This window comes from Gossypium hirsutum, chromosome D07, assembly GCF_007990345.1.
Source record: "Gossypium hirsutum isolate 1008001.06 chromosome D07, Gossypium_hirsutum_v2.1, whole genome shotgun sequence".
Lineage (NCBI taxonomy): Eukaryota > Viridiplantae > Streptophyta > Magnoliopsida > Malvales > Malvaceae > Gossypium > Gossypium hirsutum.
The window spans coordinates 10807509-10821613 of record NC_053443.1 but is presented as its reverse complement, the minus strand read 5'-3'; the positions used below and the strand labels follow the sequence as shown (position 1 = coordinate 10821613).

The 14105-nt window shown below is 31.8% G+C and overlaps 1 protein-coding gene across 3 annotated transcripts; it reads right to left on the bottom strand.

Annotated features, from left to right (window-relative positions):
- Window positions 1-672: 672 nt before the first annotated feature.
- On the bottom strand, window positions 673-6058 carry LOC107918946 (transcription factor JUNGBRUNNEN 1). Of its 3 annotated transcripts, none has more exons than XM_016848505.2 (3): window positions 5803-6058; window positions 2374-2720; window positions 673-1305 (listed from the first exon to the last, which is right to left on the bottom strand). In XM_016848505.2, exons 1-3 carry the CDS (start codon window positions 5993-5995, stop codon window positions 886-888), a joined length of 960 nt encoding a protein of 319 aa, XP_016703994.2. In that variant the 5' UTR covers window positions 5996-6058; the 3' UTR covers window positions 673-885. The 3 variants fall into 3 exon arrangements, with proteins under 3 accessions (XP_016703994.2, XP_016703992.2, XP_016703993.2); XM_016848503.2 differs by having other exon boundaries at window positions 673-1291; XM_016848504.2 differs by having other exon boundaries at window positions 673-1291; window positions 2374-2717.
- Window positions 6059-14105: the final 8047 nt, after the last annotated feature.

Genomic DNA, 14105 nt, shown 5'->3' with positions numbered 1-14105 from the left:
TTAATCAAATAATTTTAATTTATTCAATTTAATCCATATCTTACGACGTTTAGTTATATACGGTACGAGAGTTGAAACATGCCTATCACCGTTATGGTTCTGTGTGGTGTTAAGAGTTACTATATTCGGATTTTAATGTGGACCAACAAATGGTGCAATTATTATATGGTAGCTTATTTAGACCCAATTATCCAAAAATTAAATCCAGCTAACAGTCGTGGGTCAAGGGCCCTGTCATTTATTCAGTTTTCTAGATTTCTTAGGGTAAATTCATTAAATAATTAATAAGTTTAAATATTGGTCACTCAACTTTAAAAAATTATAAAATGATCATTAAATTATTTAAAAATTTTCATTTAAGACATTGAGTTATTAAAATCATTGTTGTATAGTCTTCTCTATTCGCATCACTTACACCAATCTAAAGCTCTCATTTTCTTTCTCTTTTACAATTCAATATTTTTTCATGAAACAACTTTAAACGTTACAAATATTATGCGAACCAAAATTTGAATAGCTTTTTTCTCCGATCTCCAACATTGACTGTCAAATCAACTTGGATCTAAGGTAGATTCTTCTACTTGTCGATGGGTACTGACCGACCGTTTTGATTGCCAAATCGTTATATACTTGAAGCTTACTAATCATACTTAAAAAAAGTTCACATCATAGTAACTTAAATAGAAACTTTCAAATAGTTTAATGATTTAAATGAAAACTTTCGAATAGTTCAACCAAACAAATATTCAACTCAATTAACATCATCTCCTTCATTTCATCTTCCAAATCATTATATATATATAACTTCATTCTCCGGCAACCCCATTTATGTATAATCAAAGGCATGGCTGGTATAGGGTTCAAGGGCTACCTCGACTACTGGTCTCAACTCATCCCAATTTCCATTACTAAACACATCGACATCGCCACTGGGGTGGTTGCAAAAAGTGGGGAAATTCGTGGCTGTAAATGGAGCTTGCTGCGTTGACAATGGAAGAGTGCCGCCATAAAGGAAGTAGTTTCTTGCATCAACTTGGTCCTTGGACATGTCTGGTTTGTTACCCTTTTGTTGGATGATTGTGTCACAAAGGCTCTTGCACTTGTCGTAGCTGTTTTGGCTTTGACAAACATCTTCCAAGCTGCTACAACAAGTTGTGGGAGAATCAGTTCCGTTTTGTTTGATTGTTGTGGTGGCACTGAATTTCCAAGCCGCCGTTGATGCCACCGTGGTTGGTGGGTACTTGTTGTTTGGCGGGGTTCGTTTGAAGATTCGACAAAGCGTCCAAACTTCCTGCATGCATGCAACTATTAAAACACTGAGTTGCCTTTTTCCCTAGGTTTCGAATGGTCCTTTTTTTTTTTCTGTCCACATGAAATTGAAAGACCTAACAGCGAAGAAACTTCGTAACAATCTAGTACGACCAAAGTACTTATTACCAAAAAAAGTACAATGTGACAAGGAAATGTGGATTTATAAAGTCAACAAATTAAGATTAGAATTGTATAAAAATTTAGGGATTATGTTTAAAATTTATATAAAAGTAAAATGATAAATTTAGCACATTTTAGTTCTTTTTCTTTTCGGATCAATTTATCTTCAACTTTTAAAATTTAGTTAAATTATTTTTTAGATGAAAAAATTAACGAGCCCATTGAAATTTTAATGGCACTAACGTGACAACTGGTGTGATAATTTATATATACTTTATAGAATTAAAAAAAATCAATAAATTTTAAAAAAAATTCAAAAAAAATTTAGAAAATTTATTCAAATTAAAAGTGAAGTATTCATAAACTGTCGTGCAAGCAGGCATATTATTGTCATTAAAATTTTAACAGTTCAATCAAAATTTTCATTTAAAACAACTATTTGGCTAAGATTTAAAAATTATGAGCTAAAGAAAAAAAATTAAATTAAAACCAAAGTGATAAAATAAACATCTTTTATGAGAAAAAACCCTCAATGTTTTTAGAAGTATAAAATAGACATTTGTATGCTATTATCCTATTTATAGATAAAGACATCATAAATATATACACACATAGTTAATATGTTAATAATTCCATGGTGGAAGGTGCGGATTTAGTTTTCGGGTCTTTTATTGGCGATATGGTGCAAGTTATTATTTAGGGTGTGGATTTTTATGGTTATATTTTGGTATCATAAGTTGTAAGCTTGTACAAGAATTATTTTATCGTTGACCTTTCGGTTTGTTTACCTTTTTCGGGTTTAATAAATTACATATTTTAAAATATGTTTCACTTTAAATTTGAGTCAGTATTTAACATTCAAACTTACGGTTAAACTGATACTGATTTAGAATTTAAACCATAGTAAAACAAAGTAGAAGAATTAAGAATGTATATGCTTACCGCTTCTTGGGCCTTGGTGGTGTGGTTCCCATTAGGGGGAAGGCGAAACTCATGCATCATCCAATCGGTCTTGGTGCCCCTGCCGGCACAGCCTCGATAGTAGACAAGGGATTTCTTGAGCCCAATGCATGTGCATAAATGCTGGTGCTGATGACGATCATGCTGATGATGGTAATGGTGATGGTGATGGTGGGGTTCTTTGGTTGACGATGAATAGATGGGCTTGTCGATGCCGGTTGCCTTCCAAAACCCTGAACCGGTCACCCTATTTGGCCTTATGCTGTTTCTGTATTTTCTTCCCCTCTTGCAATAGAAATACCATTCTTTTTCTCCCACATTGCTAACTTCTTCCTCAACCATGCATAAAAACACACTTCATCATTATCATCATTCAATATTAATTAATCAGCTTGTATAGGTTAAAATATGCTTCAATTTTTGTACTCTTTCTACATTTAAAATTTAGCCCTTTTACTTTTTAGATTTAAATATGCAGGTTCAATTGTTAACGTCATTAAAATCATTCTATTCAATTTGCTGGTGTGACATTTTTAAATAAAAGAAATATTCACTTAGTAATCATGTAATAAAATAATGACATTATATGAACATGTAATTTAAGAGACAAATTTTAATTTTGACAACAATTTGACTTGCTTTTTTAAACTTGAGGGGACTAAATTTCTTGTAATAAAAGTAGATGATTAAATTCCAAATGTGCAAAAACTATAGGAACCTAGCAAGGGCGAAGCCTAAAGTTCTTTTAGGGGTGGAATTAAGCTGTATATTTTTATGAGAGCTAAAATATAATTTCACCATTTTAATAGTTTGTATCTTTATAATCTTTTAAGGACTTATCATTTTAAGGAGGCAAAGTGGAATTTTACCATATAAAGATTTAAAATTTTATACATTTTAAAGCACCAATTTGCCATTTTAAGAGATGGTTGGGCCTGCTGCCGCCCCTGAGACCTAGGGCAAATTTTAACCAACTGTATATAAGTGTAATTTAAGATGTCATGTTGGAGTATTATAAATAGAGAAAATAATACTAATAGAGTTTGATCCCTATTTAGGAAATCTATTTGATTTGATTTGAATTCGAGAAATGTTTTTTCTTCTAAGGAGTAAAGACTGAAATTTCCCTTTTAGACCATGATAAATGCTTGCTATGTTTGAATTGATCCAAGATGTTAAATTTTTCTTTGAAAGAGGGGAAAAAATATAATAATGTTGAACCATTAATTGAATTAGGCAGAGAACAGGTTTTATTCATTTATTGGACATTTATAGTTATGGAATGGTAGGCCCAAAGTATGATGAAATCCATCATTTTAACCACAAAATGTTCAATAAGTTCACATTGTTTCCTCTCGTACAATTTTATTTATGGGTTGTTATTTGATGTACTATGTATATAAATAAATCTGATGATAATTGATAAAATTATTAAAAATAAATTTTAAAATATTTAAATATGTGTAATCAAATAAAATTATTTTATTATAATTTTAGTTTGTCAAGCCATATAGGAAGTGGGAAAAAATCCTACAAAATTTTCTTGTTGAGGGTGGGTCGATTTCTTGGAAAGAAATTTTTGAAGTGTTGTCAATCAAACAATTGACCGGACCCCCAACAATTAAAAGTATTGTCCTCAAGAGGGTTTTGTTTCCAGTGCTTTGTTGAAAGCTAACGTAATGTGAGCAACTACCTTGAGGACCTGGTTAGGGGCTCGAACCCCACCAACGGTAAAACACTCACATCCCCTTGGTGGGTGGCCGTATGGTCAATGTGCTCTAGCTCTCTGAATCAAGCTTTCAGGATAACTACTCACGACACGCTACTTTTGGCAGAACACAAAAAACAAAATTTTTCTCAAAAGACAATACCTTCAATTGTTGAGTATTTAGTTAACTGCTTAACGAATGACATTTTGAATACTTCTAAAGAAACCGACCCACCCTCAACTGTTATATTTTTTTCCTTGTTAAACTGAAGTTGGAGATTAAATTTTTTAAATTTATTTCCAAAAATTGGTGAGGATTTCCTTTTCTTCAAAACAAAAAGGTTTAAACAAAGTTTAATTTTATTTGATGAATAGAGAGAGTGTAAAGAATATAATAAGGAATTACCTTCCTTGTTTTTTCGGCCAAGGAAACAATAAATTATAAGAAGAAGAAAAGGTTTTCCCATTATTTATTTCTTTGTCAAAATATTTTAAATAAAAAATTAGCGAGAATCAATTAAGTAGAGGAAATTACCTCATCAAATGATTATGTTAGTCAACTTTTTAGATTCTTAAAGTAAAATTAATAGAGATTGGAGAGATATTTTTTTATTACAAAATTTTATATTAAATAAAAAAATTATTATAAAAGTTAAAAGGTAAATTTTCTTTTATACAAAATTTACTTCCATCCATAACTCTTTTTCACCTTTAAATTGTTCATTCGGACTAATAAATTTTTTTATTACTAATTGTTATAATTATTTTAAGATTGTAAAATTACGACAAGTCTTTGTATTTTTTATAAGTTTGAAATATAGCTTATCTATTTTTATTTTTAAGAATTTTTTTTTTATTTTTTGAATGTAAAAATAAAAGTCTAATTATTAATACCGTAACAATTCTTTCAAGCTTATTACAACATCATTTTTTTTAACATTATTACATCAAGTGAGTATTATTTTTAGGTTTTTTTAAATATCACACCAACAAATTTAATCTCGAATTTTAAAATTAAAAAAATAGAACTAAATTCCAAAAATTTAAAGTATAAAGACTTGAACCATATTTTAAGCTCGGTTTTATAAATATTTACTTTGTAATATTCAATCAAATAGTAATATCTATAAAAAGGAGATAATATAATTTTTTTATCCTTGAACTTGACAACTGGGTTCACTTTGGTACTTGTACTTTTTTTTTTGTTGCTAATTTGAGTTCTAAACTTAGATTCTATTAATATTTCATGATGTGGCCCATGTTATTAGAACAAGACCGAATTGGACAAATCGAGAGTTGATTGATATAACGGTCCAAACAAAGGGGTTGAATCGATTGGCTTGAAAACTGTTTGAAATTGATAAAAGTAATAAATCGGGACAAAAATTGAAAGTTGAACAAGTTAAACCAATTTAATAAAAATTTTATTATTTAAATTTTTATGAATTTTTATTTAATTATTTAGTTGGTGATATGGTGCAATCTCTGAGTTCATATAACTAATCTTTTATATATTTCAAATTCACGGATTAAGATAGATTTAGTTATTAAATTTAAATGTCAAAATAGACAAAAAAAAAATATAAATATCAAAGTTAACCTAATTACGAAATTGAGTCGAAAAATTATATTATCCAAGAAAAACAAATAGTTTCAACTGAAGAAACGATCAAGGATGTTAAAAAAAAAAATCAGATGCTTACTTGGAAGATCCCAAGGATCATATTGATAGATGTCAATCTGTTTGATTAGTTCAATACTGATCGGTTTCTTTTCCACCTTTCTTCTCAGATAAAACCCCACAAGTTCTTCGTCTGTTGGGTGAAATCTAAAACCTGGAAGCTTAATTTCTTCCTCGTCTCTTTTCTTTTTATTATCATCAATTGAATTCTCCATTAATCTCTCTCTCTCTCTCTCTCTCTCTCTCAGTTTATGGTATATGGTTTTTTTCTCTGTTAACACAAGTCTCTCAAAGTGGCAGAAGTGTTTAGCTTATAATTATAAACATGGACAAGGGGGGGGGGGGAGGTTAAGTCAAGACAAGACTTTTTGATTAACAAAAGTCTTCCATTTACTGATAAAGTAACATTTTTTATTCTAGATGTGATTATAACAAAAGAAAAATAAAAAGCATAAATGTTCTTTTTTTTTCTCCTATTAGATCAGGACGAACATAAAGAATTGCTTAGAAGGATCAGATATGAATAATTATTTATTTAGAATATGATAGTGTAATTTTATTATTATATTAATATATAATTTCATAAAATATTTAAAGGATTAAATGATAAATTTATCATTTAGGAGGGAAAGATACTACCAATTAGGGGTGAGCATTCGATCGAATCGAAAATTTTCGAGTTAATCGAGTTTTCGAATCTCATTTTATCATCCTAACTTTATTTGAAGTTTTCTCGAATCGAGTCGAGTGAGATGGAATTCGAATCGAATCGAATCGAATCGAATATATTGGTTCGAGTTAAATTTTAAAAAATAATTTTGGGTCTTTGTAACCATTGTCACCCATCGTAATAAAATTTGTCCACCTTAATCAAATTTTTTATTAACTTTCATCACTTCATAATTTATTTATTAATTTTTTATATATTGGTTAGCTTATTTGCTTGCTTAGTTGTTTCAATTATCTTCAGATTCTTGTCACTATGTATTTTAGAATTAAAAAATATATTAAATGTAAAAATATGATTTTTTAATAAAAGTTATTTTAAAAATAAAATGTGAAATTGATACCAATATAAAATTTTAACACGAATATTTTATGGCATAATTAATAATTCAATTTTAATATAAATATTCAATATGACTAAACAATTCAATAATATAAATAATATAAAATGTGAAATTTAATTTAATAATATAAATAGTAGATTTAAATAAAATTATTACTATTTATGTTTAGTGAGTTTTTTGGATAATTTTGATTTTTTATTTGAGAGTAAAGGGTGAGAAGTAAAAGTTTTGGGGAAAAAATAAAAAGTTTTGGGGAATAAAAGTTTGAGGGAAAGTAAATAGGGTGGAGTAAAATTTTGGAGGGAAAATATTTAAAAAAAAATTGGATGGGGGAGGGTTTGGAATAGATGGGAGGTGAGATGGGAAGGGAATAAAAGTTTTAGGGGAAAAGTGGGAGGGAGTAAAAATTTTGGGGGAAAATAAAAGGTTTTGAGGGTTTTTGGGAGTAAAATTTTGAGAAAAAATAAATGGGAGAGTAAAATTTCGGTAGAAAATAGATTTTGGGTAGATTGGGGGGTTGGGAGGGGAGATGAGTAAAAGTTTTGGGGGGAGAGTGGGAAGGAGTAAAAGTTTTGAGGGAAAAGTAAAGAGGTTTGGGAGTTTGGGGTAAAAATGTAAAATATTATAGTTTGATATTCGAATTCGAAAACTCAACTCGATTCGAACTCGAAATTCGAAAAAAATATTTGAGTTGATTCGAATAACTCGATTAACTCGAATAACTCGATTCGTTTAACTCGAAATTCGATTTTTTTTTCGATTTTTTCGAATCAAATCGAGTTTTGCTCATCCCTACTACAAATCTCCTTTTACCTTTGTCACTAGGTCTGATAATTACATTAAGTTTTGATTAAATCTAAATGAACAATAAATTTTCTTATTGATGTTTTTTAATCTACAAAACTTGAATATGAAATCATGCTCGAAAGGCTTTAAATTTCTTATCACGCGACTCAACAAATGTTGGTAAATGATTTTAAATTTTAAGAGAAATGTTACATCGATGTACAATTAAAAAAGTTTTTACACCCATTCATATCTTTTTGCATGATCAATATTTTAATGATTTATTCATTGAATTTATCAATATAATTGTGATAGTCATGCATGTAAATTTTTGAACAATTATAAGTTTTATCTATAACAAATAGTTAAAAATTATAAATTCACGTCAAATTTGACATACATCATCTATATGAATAGAATATAAAATATAATAGTTGGATCATTAAAAAATTAATCATACAAAAATATATGGAAAAAATCATTGTAGCAGACTAATTTTGCCCGGCCCACCAAACCAAACCAAATAAATAAAAACCAAATACAATAGTCCATTTACAAAAGAGGCCCAAATGACCCAAAATACAAAAGCCCTAGCCCAAAAATTACAAGCCTACAACCTAAACTAATTAAGAAACCCTAAAACCCTAATGTTCTCATGTGCGCCGCACCCCTCCCTTTGCTCGTGCCACGTCAGCGCGCCTCGTCCCTAGGCTTGATGCGCGTCTGCTACCTTGCACCAAAACAGCAAAGGCGCCCCCTTCTCTCCTCCATTGATCGAGTGCCGAACCTGCAAAAGAGGACCAAAAAAGAATACATAGGCAGTAAGAAAAGTAGCAAGAACAGTAGTAAAACAGAAATGAACAGTGTAATCGTGGCTATAAAAGCCACGAAAATAGTTTGTAATTTTTTACAGAGGATCAATCAAAGAAGAATAGAAAAAAATTCTTAAAGGCGGTCTTTTATTCACTTTATTTCTTTGCTTTTTATTTTTTTTAAAGAGATAAACATAAAATAGAATAAAAAGTCAAAATCTTACCGACTTTCGCATTCCGCCGCCGTGGGTGGCCAAGGACCGTCATCTCAAATGAAAGATGACACTTTTTAGGCTAGGGGAGTCGAAAGGCCAAAAAGATGGCCATTTTATACTTTCCGGCCACCGTGGATGGAGGTGCCGTCGCCGACAACTGGTGGCCGCCATGGTGTCCCGATGATCGGAGCTCGAAAAGGGCGAGAGAGACTAAGAGAGCTCTCAGATTTTTTTTTAAATGAGGACAGAATGAAAATTTTTAAAAATTTTTTAGCTTTTATAGGCCATGTAAAACGACGTCGTTTAGGGCTGATTTCAATAGCCCTAAAACTGCGTCGTTTTGGCTTTTGGCCCGAGATCCAACCCAAGAACCCCAGGATTCGCGTGTTTCTGGACAAAAAGGGCTATTTTCACCTTTAGTCCTTTAGCTTTTGCGACTTGCTTCAATCTGGGCCTATCCATTTTTTTATTTTTTTGATTTTGTCATTTATTTTTATTTTTTTTCAATTTGGTCCTTGGACCATCTTAAAAGGTGAACACCTGAAACAATGTCGTTTTGACACGACCTGTGACCCGACCCAAAAGCATCCAAGGATCCTTGTGTTTTCATTAAGCGGTCTAATTGCGGTCCTAGGCTTTCCACGTTTAAAATATTTTTCAATCCCATCCTTTTTTGTTTTTAATTTATACCCTATAATTTTATTTTTATTTCATTTTAGTACCTTGAGGAACGACGTTGTTTTAGGAACAGGGAATAATTTCCTAGTTAGTCCCTCCTCCTTTGCGCACGTTTTATTTTAGTCCTTCATTCTGCCCTTGTTTTATTTTAAAATCTATCTCTAAATTTCATCTAAATTGCAACTTAATCCTCATTCATTTAGTTTCAACCCTTAATATATTTTATATATTTTTTTGTTTATTTATTTATCTATTTATTATCATTTACTCTTTTTTTATAATGTTTATGTATTATTTTATTCTTATATTCACTACTACTACTATTATTTATTTATTTTTATCCATTTATCTATTATTTGCTTTTTATATATTTAAAGTAAGATTGTTACATTTTTTTATTTATACATTTTACTTATTCATTATTATATTTTTATCTCGTTTTTTTACTATTTTATCATTTCTTTAGCATCTTCACATTATTTATGTTTATATTTGTCATGAGGCATCTAGCATTTTTATTTTTTTATTTGTATTACTTTATTTATTTTATTATTAATACGACAAAATAATATTCTTATTATTGTTATAATTATATTATTAGTATTAAAGTATTCTTTTATTCACCCATTGTTTATCATTTTACCCATATAATTATTTTAAACTATCTCATTATCGTTATATCATACATTAGGCTTAAGTATTTATTCATTTGTATATTATGCCCGAATAAGTTAAAATGCCCGTCTCTATAAGCATCATGATCGTTTTTTGCACGATGAATAAAAAGAAAATTTTTAAACCGAAATGACGTTCATTATTTTTGGAATTAGAAAAGTCGTGTTCATAACTTACGGAATATGACTTCCTTCTAAAACCGAGATGGTCGAATATTTACTTTTAAACAAAAATAAGATTTGAGTAATCGATGTTTATTCTTGTTCTCGAGTATTTAAGGCATTGTGTTCTAACTTATGAGACGTGATCCTTTTTCTCAATTAACTTGAAATATACCCCTTTTCGCAAAAATGAACTTAGTTAAGTAATGTTTTAATAAAAGATCGTATTTTAAAATCTCTTCAAAATTTCAATTTTCGATACTAAAGACACTAAGTAATCAACTAAGTACCAATTTTGGGCGTAACGGGGGTGCTAATCCTTCCTCGTGCGTAACCGACTCCGGAACCCATTTTTTGGATTTTTGTAGACCGAAAAACATTGTTTTAATAAATCAAACCTCTTATTAAAACGATCAAATTATGAGGTGACCCGATCACGCCTCTAAAAAATGATTGGTGGCGACTCCTATTTTCGTTTTTAAATAAAAAATCGATTTCAAAAAGGTTTCAACAGCTTGACGACTCGATCGGGGAAAAAATAAGAGAGTCAAGTTGCAAGTTGATTACTTTTGGTCTTTTTGTCGAAAATTGATAATTTAGTTTAAATTTACGATCCCTTCATTGCATTTCATTTTTCATTTTTGTGGTCTTCATCATTTTGCTACATAATGAATGTTTGCTTTTCTGGTTCAAATCTCTTAGTATGTTTCCGGATATTGCATTGCATAACCGTTTAATTTTACCCTTTTTAAGCGGGAGTGAGAAACTATTCCTTCGTAAGGTCTTCACCTCCGTATAAGATAGTGAATTGCTTTCAGGATACATCCGTACCTTTGTCTTTGTGAGATCTTCATCTCCGTATAGCCATAGGGAAATGTATTCCCCTAAATTGTACTCGGTTTGTATGTGTCTATAATGGTGAAGATCGAGGAATCTGTCAACTTAGGTACCCTTACTTTAGAACTGAAACGCATATAATGAGCCTTAAAAGCCTACCCTAGGTAAAACCATACTAAACCCTAGTGGCCACCCGAATAGGTGCTCTATTTATTATTCCTTGCTTGCTTTAAATTCTAGCTTTGTATGAAATGCACTAACTTGTTTCGTTTTGTTTTGGTTATGATTGCAATGCATTTTCATCATAGAAAAGGGGTGTTGATTCACATTTAGTTGCTAAATAGAGAGCTTGTCATAGAAAAGGGATTTCTTGATAAAGTGGAAGACAATGTAGCCGTCCGGATATGGTCCGAGAAGACACAATAAGAGAGGGGTGACAACCAGACGAAATGATATATAGGATTTCACTCACATCGGTGTGACTTAGAATAATCTCCAAGAGTTAGAAGAGGTATGAAACTAATGGGATGACGAAATCAGACAATTATTCTACTGTAACTATGTTGACTTGCCTTATCTACTCAATGTCAAATTGGATAAGCACTTATTTCGAGCTTTGGCCCAATATTGGAATCCCGCCTATAGTTGCTTTACTTTTGGAAAGGTAGACTTGATACCCATCATAGAAGAGTACACAACTTTGCTTCGTTGCTCGAAGCTTCAAGCCGACAAAGCTTATTCTAGAGCCGCCAACGTCTCGACTTTCTTAAAGAAGCTAATGAGCATCACGAAGATGAGTGAGCAATGGGTCACGACCCGAATCAAGCAAAAAGGGGATAATAAAAGCATCTATTGAAAAAGTTTGTGGGATTTGATCTTAACATCCGAATATGAAGGAAAGGGTCGATGTCTTTACTTTGAATATTAGGGCAATGCCATATATGTAAATATCTATTTTATGTAAAGAGATTTGTTTTCTAGTAAAGTTATTCTAATAGAATTGGATCTGAATTAACGTCTTTTTTTGCATTCATTCATGTGCATTACATTTCATCATATGCATTAAATTTCACAAAAAAGACCTTAAATAATCGAAGTAATGACAGTTACCCTGGAAACCAATAAAACTCTACCAACTGAATATCGTTATGGTACCCGCAGTAAAACCAAAACAATGGATCAAAGGTTAGAGACATTAGAACAAATTCAGAAGGACATGTAGAATCAGTTGCAAGCGCAGCTGTAGGAACAATTAGCAAAAGTACAACAAGACATGAGGGATGAAATATAAGAATCCCAACGAAGTATGATAAACTAGTTAACTCAGCTACTGGGTAGAGGAATCGAAAAATGGAAAAGTACTGTGGTTAATTCAGGGGATGATAATGAAGACCCTACCTACCCTCAAGGCTTTACCGCGATAAATGTCTAGGCCGAGCCAGATGCGTACCCACGAAGGGTACCCGTTACCATCAAACCTCAACAATATCAAGTCGGTACCTCAGCATCGGTAAACTACCTAACAGGTTCAGATTCTAATCCCGGGGATAACCCGACTAACCCAGTTGTTCCTAATTTGGACGACATGGTAGAAATAAATAAAACGAAGGTAGAAATGCCAAAATAACTAGAAGATCGGTGCAGGTGGTTGGAAGAAAAATTCAGAGCTATGAAAAACGCTGAATGCCATTACGAGGTTGATGCTAAAGATTTAAGTTTAGTCCTAGATCTAGTACTCCCACCAAAATTCAAGACTCCATAATTCAAAAAGTATAACGGGACTAGTTGTCCTGAAGCCAATATTACAATATTTTGTCGAAGAATGACGAGATACATCAATAATGACCAATTGTTAATCCACTGCTTTCAGGATAGTCAGATCAGGTCAGCTGCCAAGTGGTACAACCAGTTGAGCCGTGCTAAATTCAACTCATGAAAAGACTTGGCACAGGCTTTCATGAAACAATACAACCATGTGATCTATATGACACCCGATAGAACTACGCTGTAAAATATTGAAAAGAAACAAAATAAGAGCTTCAAGCAGTATGCTCAAAGATGAAGAGATGTGGCAACACAAGTCTAACCACCTCTTCTAGAAAAAGAGATGACAATACTTTTCATAAATACTCTGAAAGCCTCGTTTATTAAGCATATGTTGGGAAGTGCCACCAAGAGCTTCTCAGGTATAGTAATGTCTGTGAGATAATTGAAAACGCAGTAAGAAGTGGGAAAATAGTCACAGGGAAAAACGCCAAAAGATTAGCCCCGAGGAGGAAAGAAAATAAAGTGAACACCTCAAATGTGTATAACAATAACTATTTAAAGCTGGTCACTGTAGGCCAACCAAGGACCATAACAACTAACCATCAAGACCCTTCAATGAAAGAATCTAACTCGAGGCCAAACACAAAAAGACTCCAGTTCACACCCATCCCGATAACATATAGGGAGCTATATTAGAATCTGTTTGATGCACATATGGTATCCCCATTCTACTTGAAACCCATGCAACCTCCGTTCCTGAAATGGTATGATGTGAATGCTTAATGCGAGTACTGCACAGGAATAACAGGACACTCAATTAAGAACTGCACCGCGTTCAAAAAGTTGATTAAAAGATTCATCAAGATGGACATCGTGAAGTTCGACAATCTATCGGGACCTAATGTGGCAGGAAAATCGTTAACCAGTCATTCAAACCCGAGGGTAAACACAATAATTGAGAGTGAAGGAAAGATAACCAAAATCAATTTTGTAGAAGTAAAAACCCTACTGAAATGAGTTTTGAAACAAATGATAGACATGTGGTTAACCATTCAAGATTCAGAGGAGATACCCAAGGGGATGAGGAGTTATTGTAAGTTCCACGCTGAAGAAGATCATGAAATCCAAGAGTGTGCTGAATTCAAAGCTTTGGTGCAAAGTCTAATGGATAACAAAGAATTTAAATTCTTTAAAGAGGTAAAAAGCTCGAAAAGAATGTTGAGAAATCTGAACATCAATGCCATAGCCGAAAAAGGATTGGGCAAGAGAATTTATCAAACATTTGCCCTTATGTACCCAAGAGTGTTTTAAGTAATTGGACTGC